Genomic DNA, 15,843 nt, shown 5'->3' on the forward strand with positions numbered 1-15,843 from the left:
CTTGATCCGGGGTTGGGGGTCAAGCTTGAGCCTGTGGACGTAGCTCATTTGATGCCGGCGAACTGAGCCTCGACGGAACCGGTTATCTCTACGTATAACCATCTAGATGCCACTTATGCAATGGTTAGTGACATCTAAAATCAGCCTTTGTCAGCCAGAAAATCGATTGTGACTGATGCAGCAGGATGTCAGCTGTCATATGCAGCCAATACGTCACTATAAGGCTAGGTTCGCACACTGCGTCTTTTTGACGCTGCGTTTTTGTGCGTTTTTGGCCGCTAAAAACGCACAAAAACGCACCTGCGTCGAAAAAACGCATCAAAAAACGCATGCGTTTTTGCCGCAATTTGGTGCGTTTTTGGCTGCGTTTTTCCAATGCATTGCATGAGGGGAAAACGCAGAAAAACGCAGGAAAGAACTGACATGTCCATTTTTTTTTTTTAACTCAAAAACGCAGGTAAAAAAAACAGATGTGTGCGGACAGCAAAAATGAAAACTCAGACTTTGCTGGGGAAGCAAAGTCCTGCAGTTTTAAGGCCAAAAACACACCCGAAAAACGCGCAAAAACGCCGCGAAAAACGCACTGTGCGCACATAGCCTAAGGCCTTGGTTTCACTTGCACATAGCTTCCTATCTGAGAGCATCGTAAGCAATATGCTAATGACCCTCTGCTGCGAGTGTGAGCCGAAGGTCATGCGACTGTGATGCGATCTTGTGATTGGATCACAGCTGCGGAGAAGAGGGAGGGAGCACCTTCTCCCCATCTCCTCCACTGCCTGTCTCTTCGTATATCACACTGCACTCGGATGACATGCGAGTGCAGTGCGATGTTTCACACGCACTCATAGAGTTGTATGGGTGCCCATGAGCCGAGACTCACTGCCAAATGCAGCATGCTGTGATTCATTTCTCATGCCGATATAGCATGTGAAGTCAATCGCAGATGGGCACTGCCCCATAATTTTGCACTAGAGTGAGAGCAATTCGATGTTATATCACATCGCACTCATCCTTGCAAAACGCAAGTGCAACCGAGCCCTAAGACGTATTGGCGGTCGTTAATTGGTTAAACCTAATGGTGAACGGTATTTAGAAAAAATTCTTAAATAAAATGTAGAATTGCTGAAAGAGCAGAAAATGTCAGCAATGCATACTGCAGGTTATCATGGCAAAAAAGCCCTTGTATCTGCGCTGACGGAGAATTGTGACTTTCAGAACACGGCGACACAAAAACAAATTATTTTTTCAAAGTGAATTTATTGTATAAAAGTATTAAAAAGTCAAAACAACTATACAAATTTAGTATCGCCACCACATCCGTACTGACCGGCAGAATAAGGTTAGCACTTTAATTGTGTAACATGTGACACAACACAGAAAACTTGTTACAGAATAGTTTTGTTTCTATTCCTCCCCAGAAAGAGTTACTAAACATTTGTCAACAATTATATGAACCCCAAAACCATACCCGAAAAACGCCTTCAACAAAAAATAGAAACAATTATGGCTCTGATAGTTTGACAATAAAAAATGGAAAAAACTGATTTCATGATGAAATGTATGTATTTCTCCTCCGCACACATCCAGCCGAGCCCCCCACCGCACGGGTGCCACCTCCCCCGAGCCCCCCAACGCACGGGTGCCACCTCGCCCGAGCCCCCCACCGCACGGGTGCCACCTCGCCCGAGCCCCCCACCGCACGGGTCCCACCTCGCCCGAGCCCCCCACCGCACGGGTCCCACCTCCCCCGAGCCCCCCACCGCACGGGTCCCACCTCCCCCGAGCCCCCCACCGCACGGGTGCCACCTCCCCCGAGCCCCCCACCGCACGGGTGCCACCTCCCCCGAACCCCCCCACCGCACGGGTGCCACCTCCCCCGAACCCCCCCACCGCACGGGTGCCACCTCCCCCGAACCCCCCCACCGCACAGGTGCCACCTCCCCCGAGCCCCCCACCGCACGGGTCCCACCTCCCCCGAGCCCCCCACCGCACGGGTCCCACCTCCCTCGAGCCACCCACCGCACGGGTCCCACCTCCCTCGAGCCACCCACGCACAGGTCCCACTTCCCCAAAGCCCCCCACCGCACAGGTCCCACCTGAGCACCTGCCCCGAGCCCCCCACCGCACAGGTCCCACCAGCCCCGAGCCCCCCACCGCACAGGTCCCACCAGCCCCGAGCCCCCCACCACTCACCTCCCCAGAGACAACCGTCACATACCGCACACATCCCCGCTGAGACCTCCCACAACTTAGATCCCACCCCCCTTGAACCAACCATCACGTACTGCACAACTCCCACTGAGCCCCCCTACCACACTCCAAACCCCCCAATACTCACTTCCCTCAGAATCCCCCCCACCGCAATCCTCCCACGGAACCCAATAAAAAAAATCACCTCCTGCCGTCCCCCTGCCCGGAGGCCCCCACCATTCACCACATACCACCCCCAATACTCACATACCCCAAAGCCTGCCACCATTACTCACTTCCCCACCCGCTCCTCCCGCCGTGCCCCCCACCACACCTCAGCGATGTATGAGCGCTGCTCCCCGTCCTCCCCGTCCATAGAGGGCGCTGTGTCGGTGCCGCGCTGCTCTGCACTCCCCGTCCCGTTTCCTCTCAGACATTTCCGTGTAGCCCCCCAGTGACCGCCGCCAGGACGCCCCGGCCTCCTCCTCGCAGTGTCCCCGGGCTGGACCGGACGTGGCCGGCTCGGTGCTGACGTAACGTCGCACGGTGGATTGTGTGAGGACGGCTCGGATGTGTTAATGGATTCGAGGCCCGGATACCACAGAGGATTCGGGGGCGACGGTGGGAACAGCAACAACATCCCGTACGGCGACTCCCCGGCTCTCACGGGCGCTCATGGCCGCAGGAGAAAGCAGCCTCCCCGGCCCGCGGACTTCAAACTGCAGGTCATCATCATCGGGTCCCGGGGAGTGGGGAAGACCAGCCTGATGGAGCGCTTCACGGACGACACGTTCTGCGAGGCGTGCAAGTCCACAGTGGGTAAGAGCTCCGCGGGCTGTAGTACCACGGGGGGTGCACAGGGGACCCCGGCGGCCATGAGCAGCGCTGTACAGTCCAGTATCCGGCTCATATCATGGGAAACTCAGTGTTGTGGTAGCCCAGCGCCGCGTCCCAGGGGTCATGGTAGCCCAGCGCCGCGTCCCAGGGGTCATGGTAGCCCAGCGCCGCGTCCCAGGGGTCATGGTAGCCCAGCGCCGCGTCCCAGGGGTCATGGTAGCCCAGCGCCGCGTCCCAGGGGTCATGGTAGCCCAGCGCCGCGTCCCAGGGGTCATGGTAGCCCAGCGCCGCGTCCCAGGGGTCATGGTAGCCCAGCGCCGCGTCCAGGGGGTCATGGTAGCCCAGCGCCGCGTCCAGGGGGTCATGGTAGCCCAGCGCCGCGTCCAGGGGGTCATGGTAGCCCAGCGCCGCGTCCCAGGGGTCATGGTAGCCCAGCGCCGCGTCCCAGGGGTCATGGTAGCCCAGCGCCGTGTGTCGGGGGTTGTGGTAGCCCAGATCCGCGTGTTGGTTGTGGCCCATATGGGAGTTGGGTGTCACTGGTAGGGTCTGGTCACATCACCTTTGACTGACTCCTTTTGAGGTTCTATGTGAACCCCTGCAGGAGAGATTCTGACTTCTCTTGGAGGGAGCCCTTCACTATAATGATCTGGACGGAGCTCCTCTGGCCTCGGTTCTGCAGGTGTTCATCGGTGGTGACAGTAGTGTAATGAGGTGCCAGGGGGGCCTCCGGCCTTGTAGTCGTGGCCTTTGTAGATTCAAGGCTCTCCCCTGGCTCCATCACTACTTCAAGGTCGGGAGCTGACTTGGTGGGGCAGAGTGTGGTGATGTCATCGTCAGTCGTTGTACAAACAGTCTTCAGGCGGGATGTGGTGAAAAAAAGACATCTTTATTTACACACGAAGTCACAATCCGGCTGTTGCAGAAAAACAAACACCTTCTGGGGCTGGGGGACAACCTGCCCTGACGTACCCTCACGTGGGGATGTGCCCTGGTTATTCCACTTCGCCGGGCTCCCACTGGCGGTTACACACAAACCGGACCCACACCGGTTGCTTCACTCTCCGAGGTTCCGTACACTCCTGTTCTCTCCGGCGTCCCCTCTTAATTCAGCCCCCACACTCTGCCCCTTGATCTTCACTCTCTCACGTCCCGGATCCAACTCCCTTTCTCACACACACATACACTTCTCCTTTCCTCCCCCCTGATTTCTGCCGGCTCCTCCTCCCCACTGTGGTGACAGCCGTCCCTCCCGGCCACTAGGGGTACCCTAACACAATATACATGCATATACAAATAAAACATTTTTATTAATAACATCTCCGGTCAACTAAGCTTCCTTTGTAGGGGTATGCTCACCCACTACACACCTCCCCTCTTAAAACCCGAGCCTCCCGGCAAGGCTCCATCATAAAATAACACACATATTTAAAACTTGGCACATCATGATGAACAAACTACGAACCAGTCCACAACCGGCGGCCCGGAAGAAGGGGCACCAGTCCAGCGCCCGGTCTTGGTAATGCCCGGAGGCTTAGCAGCGCTCCCGGTCTTTGGTGGTGCCCGGAGGCTTAGCAGCGCTCCCGGTCTTGGTTGTGAGCAACAGGAACACAAAACTTTTTCTCCATGACGCGGAGGAGCCCCTGGCCCAGTCCGGCAGCAGACTCTCTCCGGGCTCAGTCACTTAAACGTTGCTGAACTTCAACTGTAAACGAAAACTCGGTCTTCCAATCAACCGGTCAAAATGTTCTATTCTGGGTGCAACACCCGCTTCCACTCGGCTCTCTGAGCCCTGATGTAATCGGACAGAGATTGCCCGGGCTGTCGGCGCAGCCGCTGAAAAGGCTCGTAGGCAACGGCAGGCTTCGGTGTCATGGCCTCCTCAGTCACCGATGGAGGCGATGGGGTCGCTACCCTAGGCGGTGGTGGTATATCCAAAACGATAACCGGATTGCTGTTAAGACTCTGGCTGATAGCCAGCACCGCCGGGGTTCCCCTCTCCGAGTCGGTAGGTGGTCCGGGCTTCACTTCTGGAGCGACGGCTAGAGTGTGTCTTGCCTGAGAGGATTCACCCAGCACCGGTCTTGACTGCGCCCGCCGCCGGCATTGGTGTTCCTCCCACTCTAGCTCCTGCTGCCACTGAATAGCTTCTTGGGAGGTGGGCATACGGGAGACACTGACCGCAAAGAGGCCGCGGCACCCCACTTCAGGTATAAACCGGACTTTCTCTCCTGGGTAGAGCGTGTGTAGACGCTGAGGTAAGCCCTCGACATCCAAATGTACCCGGTTATAAAAATAATCGTCACCGGTTGTCTCTTCCCTGATAAAACCGTAGCCCCCTTGCTGGTTAAATTTCACCACTATACCCGTGGTAAACTGTAACTCCAGCTCTTCACCCCGGGGACCGGTCATCATCTCCCGGGCGACAGTTTCCGCGAGCAGTCTCTCCTGTACAGGGTCCGGCTCTGGGGACGGTGACTTCCTGTGAGGTATGGAAGACGGCTGCACCGGGTCCCAGAAAAAGCCCCAATTATCCTGTTCTAGCTTCCGGGTAGGTGAGTCCTCCGGGGCTTGCACAGGAGCAGGGGTCGGCAGTTCCACCGCGACGGGCGGGGGTGTCTCTGAGTCTGGAAGGATTCCCGGAGGCCGATTCCCCGCTGGCAGCGGATTGGTATAGGTCGCCCGGACCTGTGTTGTGGTTCCCCCGGTCACGGCGTCCCACGTGGTGATCCAGGTTATTTTAGACGGGCGTCCTTGTCCGACAGGAGCGGCCGGTAACGCAAGCGGTGACACACCCGCAGCTGCAGCCGCAGACTGCTTGGGGCGTCCTCTGCCCAGGTGGGTGAGTGCCATCGCTGTTTCTATCTCCTGTTGCTGCCTGGAGGTCTCCATTGTGCAAACGCTTGGTAGCTCTGGCAATGGCGGCGAGGTCAGTGGAGATACTGGAGGAAGTGGAGGCGGGTCTATTTTTCCCGCTCTGGAGCATACTCCACCCCCAGCCTCACACATCATATTGACCCCTCCGCGGCGGTTCTTCTTTTTCCTCAAAACACCGCCCACTTCACATGTTTTTCTGCGTGCCCTGGGACTGGCGCCTCCCCTCTTTGGGCGGAGTACTCCGAACTTCTTCTTCGGCACCGGCCAGCCCCAGGCTCTTCTTTTGGCGCCAACTTTTCGCGCGCTTTCTTTATCTTCACAGACGACGGCCATCTTGCCGCCATCTTGTGCCCGGTCCAACGCTGCAGGCACCGTATCTTCTTCCCACCATGGGACTGGAAATCTTCTCGCATAGTCCGGATCCTGTGCCCTAGGCACCACTTGATCTCCGGTTTCTTGGGTCCCCGGCAGGGAATTCGCATCCTGCCGACTACGCCACATGTAATGAGGTGCCAGGGGGGCCTCCGGCCTTGTAGTCGTGGCCTTTGTAGATTCAAGGCTCTCCCCTGGCTCCATCACTACTTCAAGGTCGGGAGCTGACTTGGTGGGGCAGAGTGTGGTGATGTCATCGTCAGTCGTTGTACAAACAGTCTTCAGGCGGATGTGGTGAAAACAAAAGACATCTTTATTTACACACGAAGTCACAATCCGGCTGTTGCAGAAAAACAAACACCTTCTGGGGCTGGGGGACAACCTGCCCTGACGTACCCTCACGTGGGGATGTGCCCTGGTTTTTCCACTTCGCCGGGCTCCCACTGGCGGTTACACACAAACCGGACCCACACCGGTTGCTTCACTCTCCGAGGTTCCGTACACTCCTGTTCTCTCCGGCGTCCCCTCTTAATTCAGCCCCCAAACTCTGCCCCTTGATCTTCACTCTCTCACGTCCCGGATCCAACTCCCTTTCTCACACACACACATACACTTCTCCTTTCCTCCCCCCTGATTTCTGCCGGCTCCTCCTCCCCACTGTGGTGACAGCCGTCCCACCCGGCCACTAGGGGTACCCTAACACAATATACATGCATATACAAATAAAACATTTTTATTAATAACATCTCCGGTCAACTAAGCTTCCTTTGTAGGGGTATGCTCACCCACTACAGTAGCATCGTAGAATACGCGTTTGTGAGCGCCTAAAAAGTCTTACACCTCCAGATCTCCAGCCAGATGGAATCCAAAGTGGCTCCCTCTTCATTATAGTGAGGTGTTCCCTGAGGGGCTCGTATGAAGCACATTTTTGTGGGGCTTATAGTGTCACAATTGTATAAGCCAAACATGATGTGGACGGGCTGACATCCATCACACTGGAAGCAGAAGCTTCATAAGACCGGGCACACAGTGCCCCTTTAATGAAATGACCGCCCATGTACTGGATAGAGAAGTTACAGCCAAGTTGATGTGATGGACAGTTTGTCACAGGTTGATAATCGCTGACCGCTTGTTTCTGATTATCAGCGCATTGACATGTTACCATTTATCACCAACATACACAGTCTTACCGGCAGCCATCGCATCCCCCACCCTCTGAATCCCACCTCATCATATGGCTGCACTGTTTGTCAGTCTTTCTATATATTCCTGAGTCTCAGAAATGCAGTCACACCATGTGCACATATCCTCCACAGGAGATAGATTATTGTAGCTTGAGTCTCAAGCGTTTCCATTAGGTTGTTGTTTTTCCTTTTTTGCACCATCTTATTTGTAATTTTTGTTTTCTGCCATTTTATAAATGTTTAAGAGAAGCCTAGGTGTGAAAGCACCCCTCATAAAGCAATGTATACAGTGGACCCTCCATTTCCGGTGTCTCAGATTACAATAATTTATCATACAATGTTCTTTCTTGGGTCATTATAACTTAAAATCACATTTGGCATACAGGGTCAGGTCAGACGTCCCTTTCTATGGCATGTGTGATTGGTGATAAATTCCATCTGTCCACCATTGATTATTTACTCTTAAAACAAACATATATTACTCAAGTGTACGCTATAATTGGCTGTATAGTAGCACCTCTCTATAGTACAGTGCGGTACTACATGTTTCGTACTGCTCTCTACATATGGCAATATATGCCAATGCGATTGCAGTATTCAGGTGGCAGGGAACGGGATCGCTTACCTCTCCCTGGTGATCGGGTGCCTATAATACGATCACAGGGACCCAATCACTGCCATGGCAACCCTGGGTCGTCACCATGACGACCCGGGATTACTGAGCTATGGAGAGCCTCACACACCATGCTGGATGCATGGTGTGAGCGAGTGCAGCACTGACGGATATCCATTGCTGTGATCAACCGCAGTGGATTATATCCACAGGAAAAACTGCAGAAAGAATTGACAGGCAGCAGATTTTTTTTGCACTAAAATCTGCAATATACGCACAGCAATTCAGTATTCTCATAGACTTGTGGGATATTTTTCTTGCAGTATTAAATCTTCATGAAACAGCGCAGCGGGCACACAGTCTCATAGTCACTCACAAACATATAATACTGGTGAGTACTATCCGAAGTTTTACTCTGGGGCAATGCCGATATGCGTTTTTGTTTTTTTTCCCCTCCCTCATGTCGATTCGTCCTGAGGAAACAAACACAGCATGCTGCGAGTTCCTCCACAAATCAGATCACACGCACCCACATGAGTCTATGGGTGTGTGAAACATCGGACTGCGTTCAGTGACACCTGAGTGCAGTGCGATATACACACAGACAGGCAATGGAGAGGATGGCGAGATTAAGCTCTCCCTCCTCACCCGTGCGAAGGAATCGAGACAGTATAATGACACTCACGCTGACAGCAGAGCTTGAGCCGAGTGTCCTTAGCATATCGTATCCGATGCTATACACCAGTGTGACCCTGGCCTAACCTGCAGGCTTGAGGAGCCTCTGTGTACACTTCATTCTATTGCTATAGCTGTAAAGTAACATCTGTCTGCAGCGTTTTTCAACTAAAAAAAGAGATTGTGAACACGAGTCCAACCCAATGCTTAATAGAGCATTTCTGATTTGAAGACCCTCTAGTGTCACTTTCAAGGTCATGGCCTATTTTTACTTTTTAGCACTGGTTGTAGTGTACAATAAACTGAGCCCTCTATAAATGCCAGTACAAACAAGGTTTTCATGGGAAGTCAGCTGGCATGTTACTCCCTCCCCCTTTCAATAACATGTGCATTTGATTAAAGGGACTCTGTCAGCACCAAATGACTGTTCAAACCAAGTGCAGGCACTTGTGCATCATGATGGGGCTAAAGCGGTTAAATGCACCTTCCCACCTGCTTGTTTACATGTATTTCCTCCTTTCTCTACTCTATGAAGCCAGAGTTATCAGAGAGGAGGATGGAGATAGAAGGACAAACAGATGGGAAGGTGCACTTAAGTGATTGATCATGTCATGATGCACCTGTACTTGGCTTGAACATTCATTCTGTGCTGACGATTACCCTTTAAAGGGACTCTGTCCGCACAGAATGACTATTTGAACCAAGTGCTGTCGCTCGGTGCGTCATGGTGGGGCCAAACATTTAAATGCATTCTCCCACATGCTTGTTTCCCTATCTGTCTTCTCTCATAGAATAGGTCAGTGGTATCAGATTGGCGGGGTTCTGACACGTGACATTAGCACCGATCATCAGCTCCGGCTTATGTGATTGGAGACTCAATAGCGCGGCTCTGTACACAGTGTTGTGGCTGTTGTTGAGAACCGCAGCCTCCACCAATCTGATGTTGATGACTTATCCCATGTATAGGTTATCATTATCAAAATAATGGACAGCCCCTTCATTATACCTACGGTATTACCGCCATGTTCATCAAGAGCTGCAGTTTGCCCAATGCAAACTGTGTAATGCACCCAGCTTTAGGCCTCTCTCATATGTCCGTGTAAAACCATGCACATTTTTCACGGACGTGTCAGAGGTGCGTATTGCCCTCCGTGAGCCGTGTTTATGGCACCCGTGTGTTCTCCGTGATAACACACGGAGAACGGGAACTTTCTGCTCACCTGTCCCTGGCGTCGCTGTGGTGCTGATCTTCGGTCTCCGGTTCTGCCGATTCCCCGCGGCTGCAGCTTCCGGCCGCAGTGAAGTGAATATTCAATGAGCATAATGAGCGGCGGACAGCAGCGGCAGAGACTGCAGGACTGGAGAAGGTGAGTAAAGTTGTTTTTTTTTTTTTTTTCTCACAGACACATGTCTTCTCTCTGGTGTGTGTCACACGGAACACATCCGTGTTGTCCGTTTGCATTACGTGTGACACGTTTGCGTTCAGTGTGACACCCGTGATGCCGGAGAGAAAACGGACATGTTGCCGTGAGAAACACACGGTTACGTAAGTACGGAACGGACACACGTTCCTTGCGCAAATACTTACGTGTGTCCAAAACCATAGGAATCCATAGGTCTATGTGTGTACGTGTCTCCGGTACGTGAGAAAACTGCCAAACATATACCGGAGGCACGTACGTGTGAAAGAGGCCTTGGCATTTAACCCCTGCTTGCCGGTTCCAGCGGTCATCAAATAGCCACAAGTATGCTATTTACTCATGGTCATGAGCCGACTAGAGTCTCCGCTGCATCTCTCTGTAGAACATTGTGAGATGCCACTGAGACTTTAGCCATCATGTGGCTGCACGTATATAGTGAAGTCACACAATTGCAGTCACTTGAGTATTGTTGGAACTGGTAAGCAGTCAAATCCTAACAGTGTGTACATTACACACTATTATGATTCAGCAAGCTGCAGCTCTTGATGGATATTTCGCCATGGTCGGACAGCCCCTTTAATATACTCAGTACCTGCATATCAATATAATTATCCTGTTAGAAAATCTCATCTGTGGTTGTGTTTATAGAAGGTGCAATTCACAGATTGCGGTGACGTGTGACTCTGTGCATCACCTCATCTATAAGGTGTGAAAACTTGGTGGGTGGATTGTTATAAAGGCACATGGTAAGGCTCAGTAGATTTTATGTGAAGGAGCAGGATGGGTTTATGCAGCCTCTCTAGAGAAACCTTACAATTGGGGTGGGGTGTAACTGTATAAAATACCCCTCGATGGCCATTTGTCCTTCCACCCTATTCACCCTCTGGGGAAATAGGTAAGAGCATTGCTTGGATGAGATATTAAAGATTGGAGAGCTTTGTGCTTAACATGATGAATATAAACGTTGCACGGGTTTTCCAGAAAGACACGTGTAGTTTATTAGGGTCTGTTTACTAAACTGACCAGCGGCGTTAAGACCAATACTTCAATCCATGAATATTTCTGGATCGTTGGACCTTGAAAAGCCTGTTTACACGGGCAGAGACTGCTCTAGATGTTGCGCCATGGACGGCCTGTCATTGATTGTGCTGTACACATAAGCAGCCATTGTTCTCTGCTCGAGTCCTGTTTACACAATAATGCGCTGCCAGGGACAATGATTTCCAAGCAGGCTTAAAAATCATTTCACCTGACGAACAAGAATTTTGCATGTTCGTAAGGTGATTGTCAGCGTGTCTGCACTACCGATTTATCTTGAAAATCCTAATGCAGTAGAACTTCGGTTTACGAGTATTTCGCTATACGAGCAAAGCTTACCGTAAATTTGTAACTCCGTTTACGAGCAAGCTTTGCTGTACGAGTTAAAACTCACCGCACACACTTCTGGGTCTGTATTTTAACCGCACTCTGACTCGCTCTTGCATTCCGCACAAACACGCACAAGCACACACATATTATGCTCACCTTACCTTCTGTTCCATCACCGGCCTCCTGGTTCTTGTAGTTCGCCGGTACAGGATGTGTATCAGGCAACCATCGCGACGATGGGGGAACTTCCGCTGTCCGGCGCTACTCAAAGGCAGCGCATTAACCAATCAGTGGCAAGCGGCTCCTGCCTTTGACGTCAACGCGCTGGCAGCGGACGTTCCTCCATCGTCGCAATGGTTGCCCGATACACATCCTGTAACTGAGGACTACAAGAACCTGGAGGCCGCCGATGGAACAGAAGGTAAGGTGTGTGTGTGTGTGTGTGTTGGCACAATAAGGGATCAGGATGGGACATTGAACAAGTGGAACAAATTGTCTGAGCTTGCATTATTTCCTATGGGAAATGTTGCTTTGCTAGACAAGTAACTTGGTTTACAAGCACACTCCCAGAATGGATTATGCTCGTAAACCAAGGTTCCACTGTATTCCTGAAAACACTGCTCTACGATATCTTTTGCACTTTTACATTACAGTGGAACCTTGCTTAACGAGAACAATCCGCTCTGGGACTGTGCTTGTTAATCAAGTTACTTGTTAGACAAAGCAGAATTTCCCATAGGAAGTCATTGCCATGCTAATGATTCGTTCCACAACTTGTTAAATTTCCCATCCTGGTCCCCTATTCTATCATTCCACACATGCACAAACACGTACAAACACACATGCACGCACACGCATATATTATATGCTCACCTTACCCTCCATTCCATCGCTGGTCTCCTGGGACTTGCTGTTCTCTGGTACGGGACCGGGCCGTGTATCGCGTTACCATAATGACGAGGGAGGAACTTCCTGGCCAGAGCGCTGACGTCAAAGGCAGAGCCGCTTGCCTCTGATTGGCCAGTGCGCTGCCTTTCAGTAGTGGTGACAGGAAGTTCCTCCCTCGTCGCTATGGATGCAGATACACAGCGTGGACTGGAACGCAGCGGCAAACTACAGGACCCAGGAGGCCGGCGATGAAACGAAAGGTACACATATTATGTTATATTTTATGCTCACCTTACCTTCTGTTCCATCGCAGGCCTCCTGGGTCTTGTAGTTCGCCGCGAGGACGTCGCGTTGTACCCGGGAACTACAAGAACCAGGAGACCGGCTGTGGAACGGAAGGTAAGGGGAGCATAATACTGTATGTGTGCGTGTGTGTTTGTGTGGACTGCAAGTGCGGGTCAGAGCGCGGTGGATGTATGGAACCGGAAGTGTGTGCAGTGAGGATTTTGCTCGCACAGCAAAGCTTTCTCGTAAAGCGGGTTACAAATTTACAGAAAGCTTTGCTTGTTAAGCGAAATTCTCGTTAAGTGGGTTACTCGTTAAGCGAGGTTCCACTGTACGAGCAATGTAGAGAGGGTTAAACAAATCTCTTCTAATTATTGTGGACGTTTTGTGTGTGTAAATTGACACGTGGGGCAGATTTTCCACCCTGCAGCATGCCTATTTCTCCTTGTGCAGTTCATTAGGGACCTCATCCTTGTAGTATATAAGGTGAAGTATGCGGCAAAGGCACAATAAGGGTATGTGCGCACTAGGCGTTTTTTTCACGCTGCGTTTTTATGTGCGTTTTTGTCTCAAAAAACGCACCCGCGGCTAAAAAACGCGACGAAACGCATGCGTTTTTGCCGCAATTTGGTGCGTTTTTTGCTGAGTTTTTGCTCACTGCGTTTTTTTTTTTTTTTTTTTTTTTTTTCCAAAACGGTTTTTATTGATTTTTCAAATTTGTAAAAACATGACAAGTATCATTGCAAAAGAAGAACATTCGTCTGACAAAATGTGACATAGAGGTGGGTGATACCCCAATTTGGAGTTCCATGTTGCTGTTCGATTTAAGATAGTATACAGTAACATTAAACCAAAACATAGGTAATGAAATATAATATAACATATGCAATACAATTCGTTAAATCTCTGTGTCGTCCCTGAATGATTTCAATTTTGCTAGCGTGTCTTGGTATTCCCAACCGTCTCGTCTCCCCCTCCCGCCAGAGCCCCCTCCTAGGTGATTCTCAGTTTACCCAGGCTGTCCTGGATATCGCTCAGGATATACCACTCCGAGTGAACAAAAGGTGCCATCAGGTTAATTATTTCTCCCTGTGTGAATTGGCTTTCAATAAAATGTCTCCATCTCACAAAAAACTTGGCTGTCAACCCATCTTTATCCCTCTCCGCTTCTAGTTTTTCCCACTTCAGAAGGTTGTGTAGTTCGCCCACAACCTCCTTTATGGATGGGCCCTCCCTTTGAATCCAGTGTTTTAAGATGCAACGCTTAGCTATCATGGCTATGTCATGCGTTATTGCGTATTTCCTCTTTTCCTGCGTGCTCGGTCCTCCTCCTACTCCTCCCTCAAAGGAGTGGAAAATCCACACCATTAAGTCTAGTTTGCTGAAAATTCCCCATGTTGACTGGGCAAATAGTCTGACTTGGTTCCAGAACCTAACGATTGTCTCACATTCCCATAGCCCATGCAGCATATCCGTTTTTTCTTTTTGACACTTAGGACACCACCTATCCCTACCTGGTATGTTGAAACCTATAATGGCCCTATGTAGAATTCTGAATTGAGTGTCTCTCCATCTCTCATTGGTAATGTGTTTCCGCACTTGTACCCATCCTCTCAGTATATCATCCACCACTTCTTCCCTTCCCAATTGTTTCCCCCACGCTTTTAAAGTCCGACTATCCTCCCGAGAGATAAGCACCCCCCTTAGCGATCGATAAATTTTAGAGACATTTATACTTGTTACATCACATTCCAGTAACTCATCAATCGAACTTCTGTTCAGCTCTCTTCCAACCACACCCAGGTCTCCTATTATTCCATGTTTCAATTGTTCATACTGGATGACATGTGAGCTATTAAGGTTGTACTTATCCAGCACTTCCCGACCTGTCATCCACCTCCTGTCCTCCACATTCATAACATCTATCATTCTCCTGACTCCCCTCTCTTTCCATCTAGTAAATAGCTTGTTTTCTCGTCCCAGGGGAAAATTTGGGAATGCCCAGGGGTTCAAGTACTTGGACACTTTCCATGAGAGCCCCAGTTTTTTCCTTACCGACTTCCATGTTAGCATGGTGTCTCGGAATATAATTGAGTTCCTTATGTGCCCTTCAACCCTGGATAGTGGGGAGTGCAGAATGGACGTCAGATCCCACGGTGACGCATATTTAGTTTCCATCGCATGATCTGAGTGCCTACTCGTTCCTCTCACCCAATCAATTACATGCCTCATGATACATACAAGATTATACCCTTGGACATCTGGAAAGTTTAGACCTCCCTCCTCTGCTGACTTCATCAGCGTACGCAGCTTTATTCTGGGTTTCCTTCCCCTCCACAGAAATTCTGTATACGCGGAGTTGAGCTTATTCACATCCTTTAGTTTTAGCAATAGCGGGATTGTCTGGAAGGGATACAGCAGCCTAGGAAAGCTCATCATTTTTATCAGGTGACATCTTGCCAGTAATGGAAGTGGCAGACCTTTCCATCCCTTTAATTGAACTATAATTTTCCTGATTAGCGGTCCATAATTCAAGTTATAGATTGTTTCCACCGATCTTCCTATATGCACTCCCAGGTATTTAATTGAAGATTGTGCTATAGGAATTCCACATAGACAGCCATCCCTTATTTGTCCCCCCATTGTCCCATGATGCCCCTTTAGGAACATGATCTCGCATTTTTTTTTGTTCAGTTTGAAACCGGAGAATGAGCCAAATTTTTCAATCAAGGCAAGAGTCTGTGGCAAATCCGCACCGGGGTCCCCCATATAAAGTATGATGTCATCAGCAAAAAGCGCTGTCTTTACTTCTGAACCCCTTATCTTGATTCCTTTAAAGCTATTTTGTCCCTGTAGTATTCTTGACAACGGCTCGATTGCCAGGTTGAATAAAAGAGGAGATAATGGGCAGCCCTGTCTTGTTCCCTTCATCAAAGGGAACACGTCTGATAGAAAGCCCGGAGTGTGAACCCTAGCTCCCGAGTTGGCATAAAGGTTTCTAATGTAAAGTCTCATCTTGCCTACAATCCCTATGGCCTCCATTACCCTGTCTAACCACCCCCAATTTACATTATCAAACGCTTTTTCTGCGTCGAGTGTAACTAGGGCAGGTCTAGCCCCTCCCTCAGTGAGACCC

General features: G+C 50.5%; 1 protein-coding gene across 1 annotated transcript in view; it reads left to right on the top strand.

Moving 5' to 3' along the window:
- Positions 1-2,586: 2,586 nt before the first annotated feature.
- RAB12 (RAB12, member RAS oncogene family) overlaps positions 2,587-15,843 on the top strand; it is a 53,837-nt gene continuing 40,580 nt past the window's right edge. Inside the window, exon 1 of the mRNA XM_075316396.1 lies at positions 2,587-3,009. Coding sequence (XP_075172511.1) covers positions 2,769-3,009 — 241 coding nt within the window. The 5' untranslated portion in view covers positions 2,587-2,768. The remainder of the gene's footprint in view (positions 3,010-15,843) is intronic.

This window comes from Anomaloglossus baeobatrachus, chromosome 6 (genome assembly GCF_048569485.1).
Source record: "Anomaloglossus baeobatrachus isolate aAnoBae1 chromosome 6, aAnoBae1.hap1, whole genome shotgun sequence".
NCBI lineage: Eukaryota > Metazoa > Chordata > Amphibia > Anura > Aromobatidae > Anomaloglossus > Anomaloglossus baeobatrachus.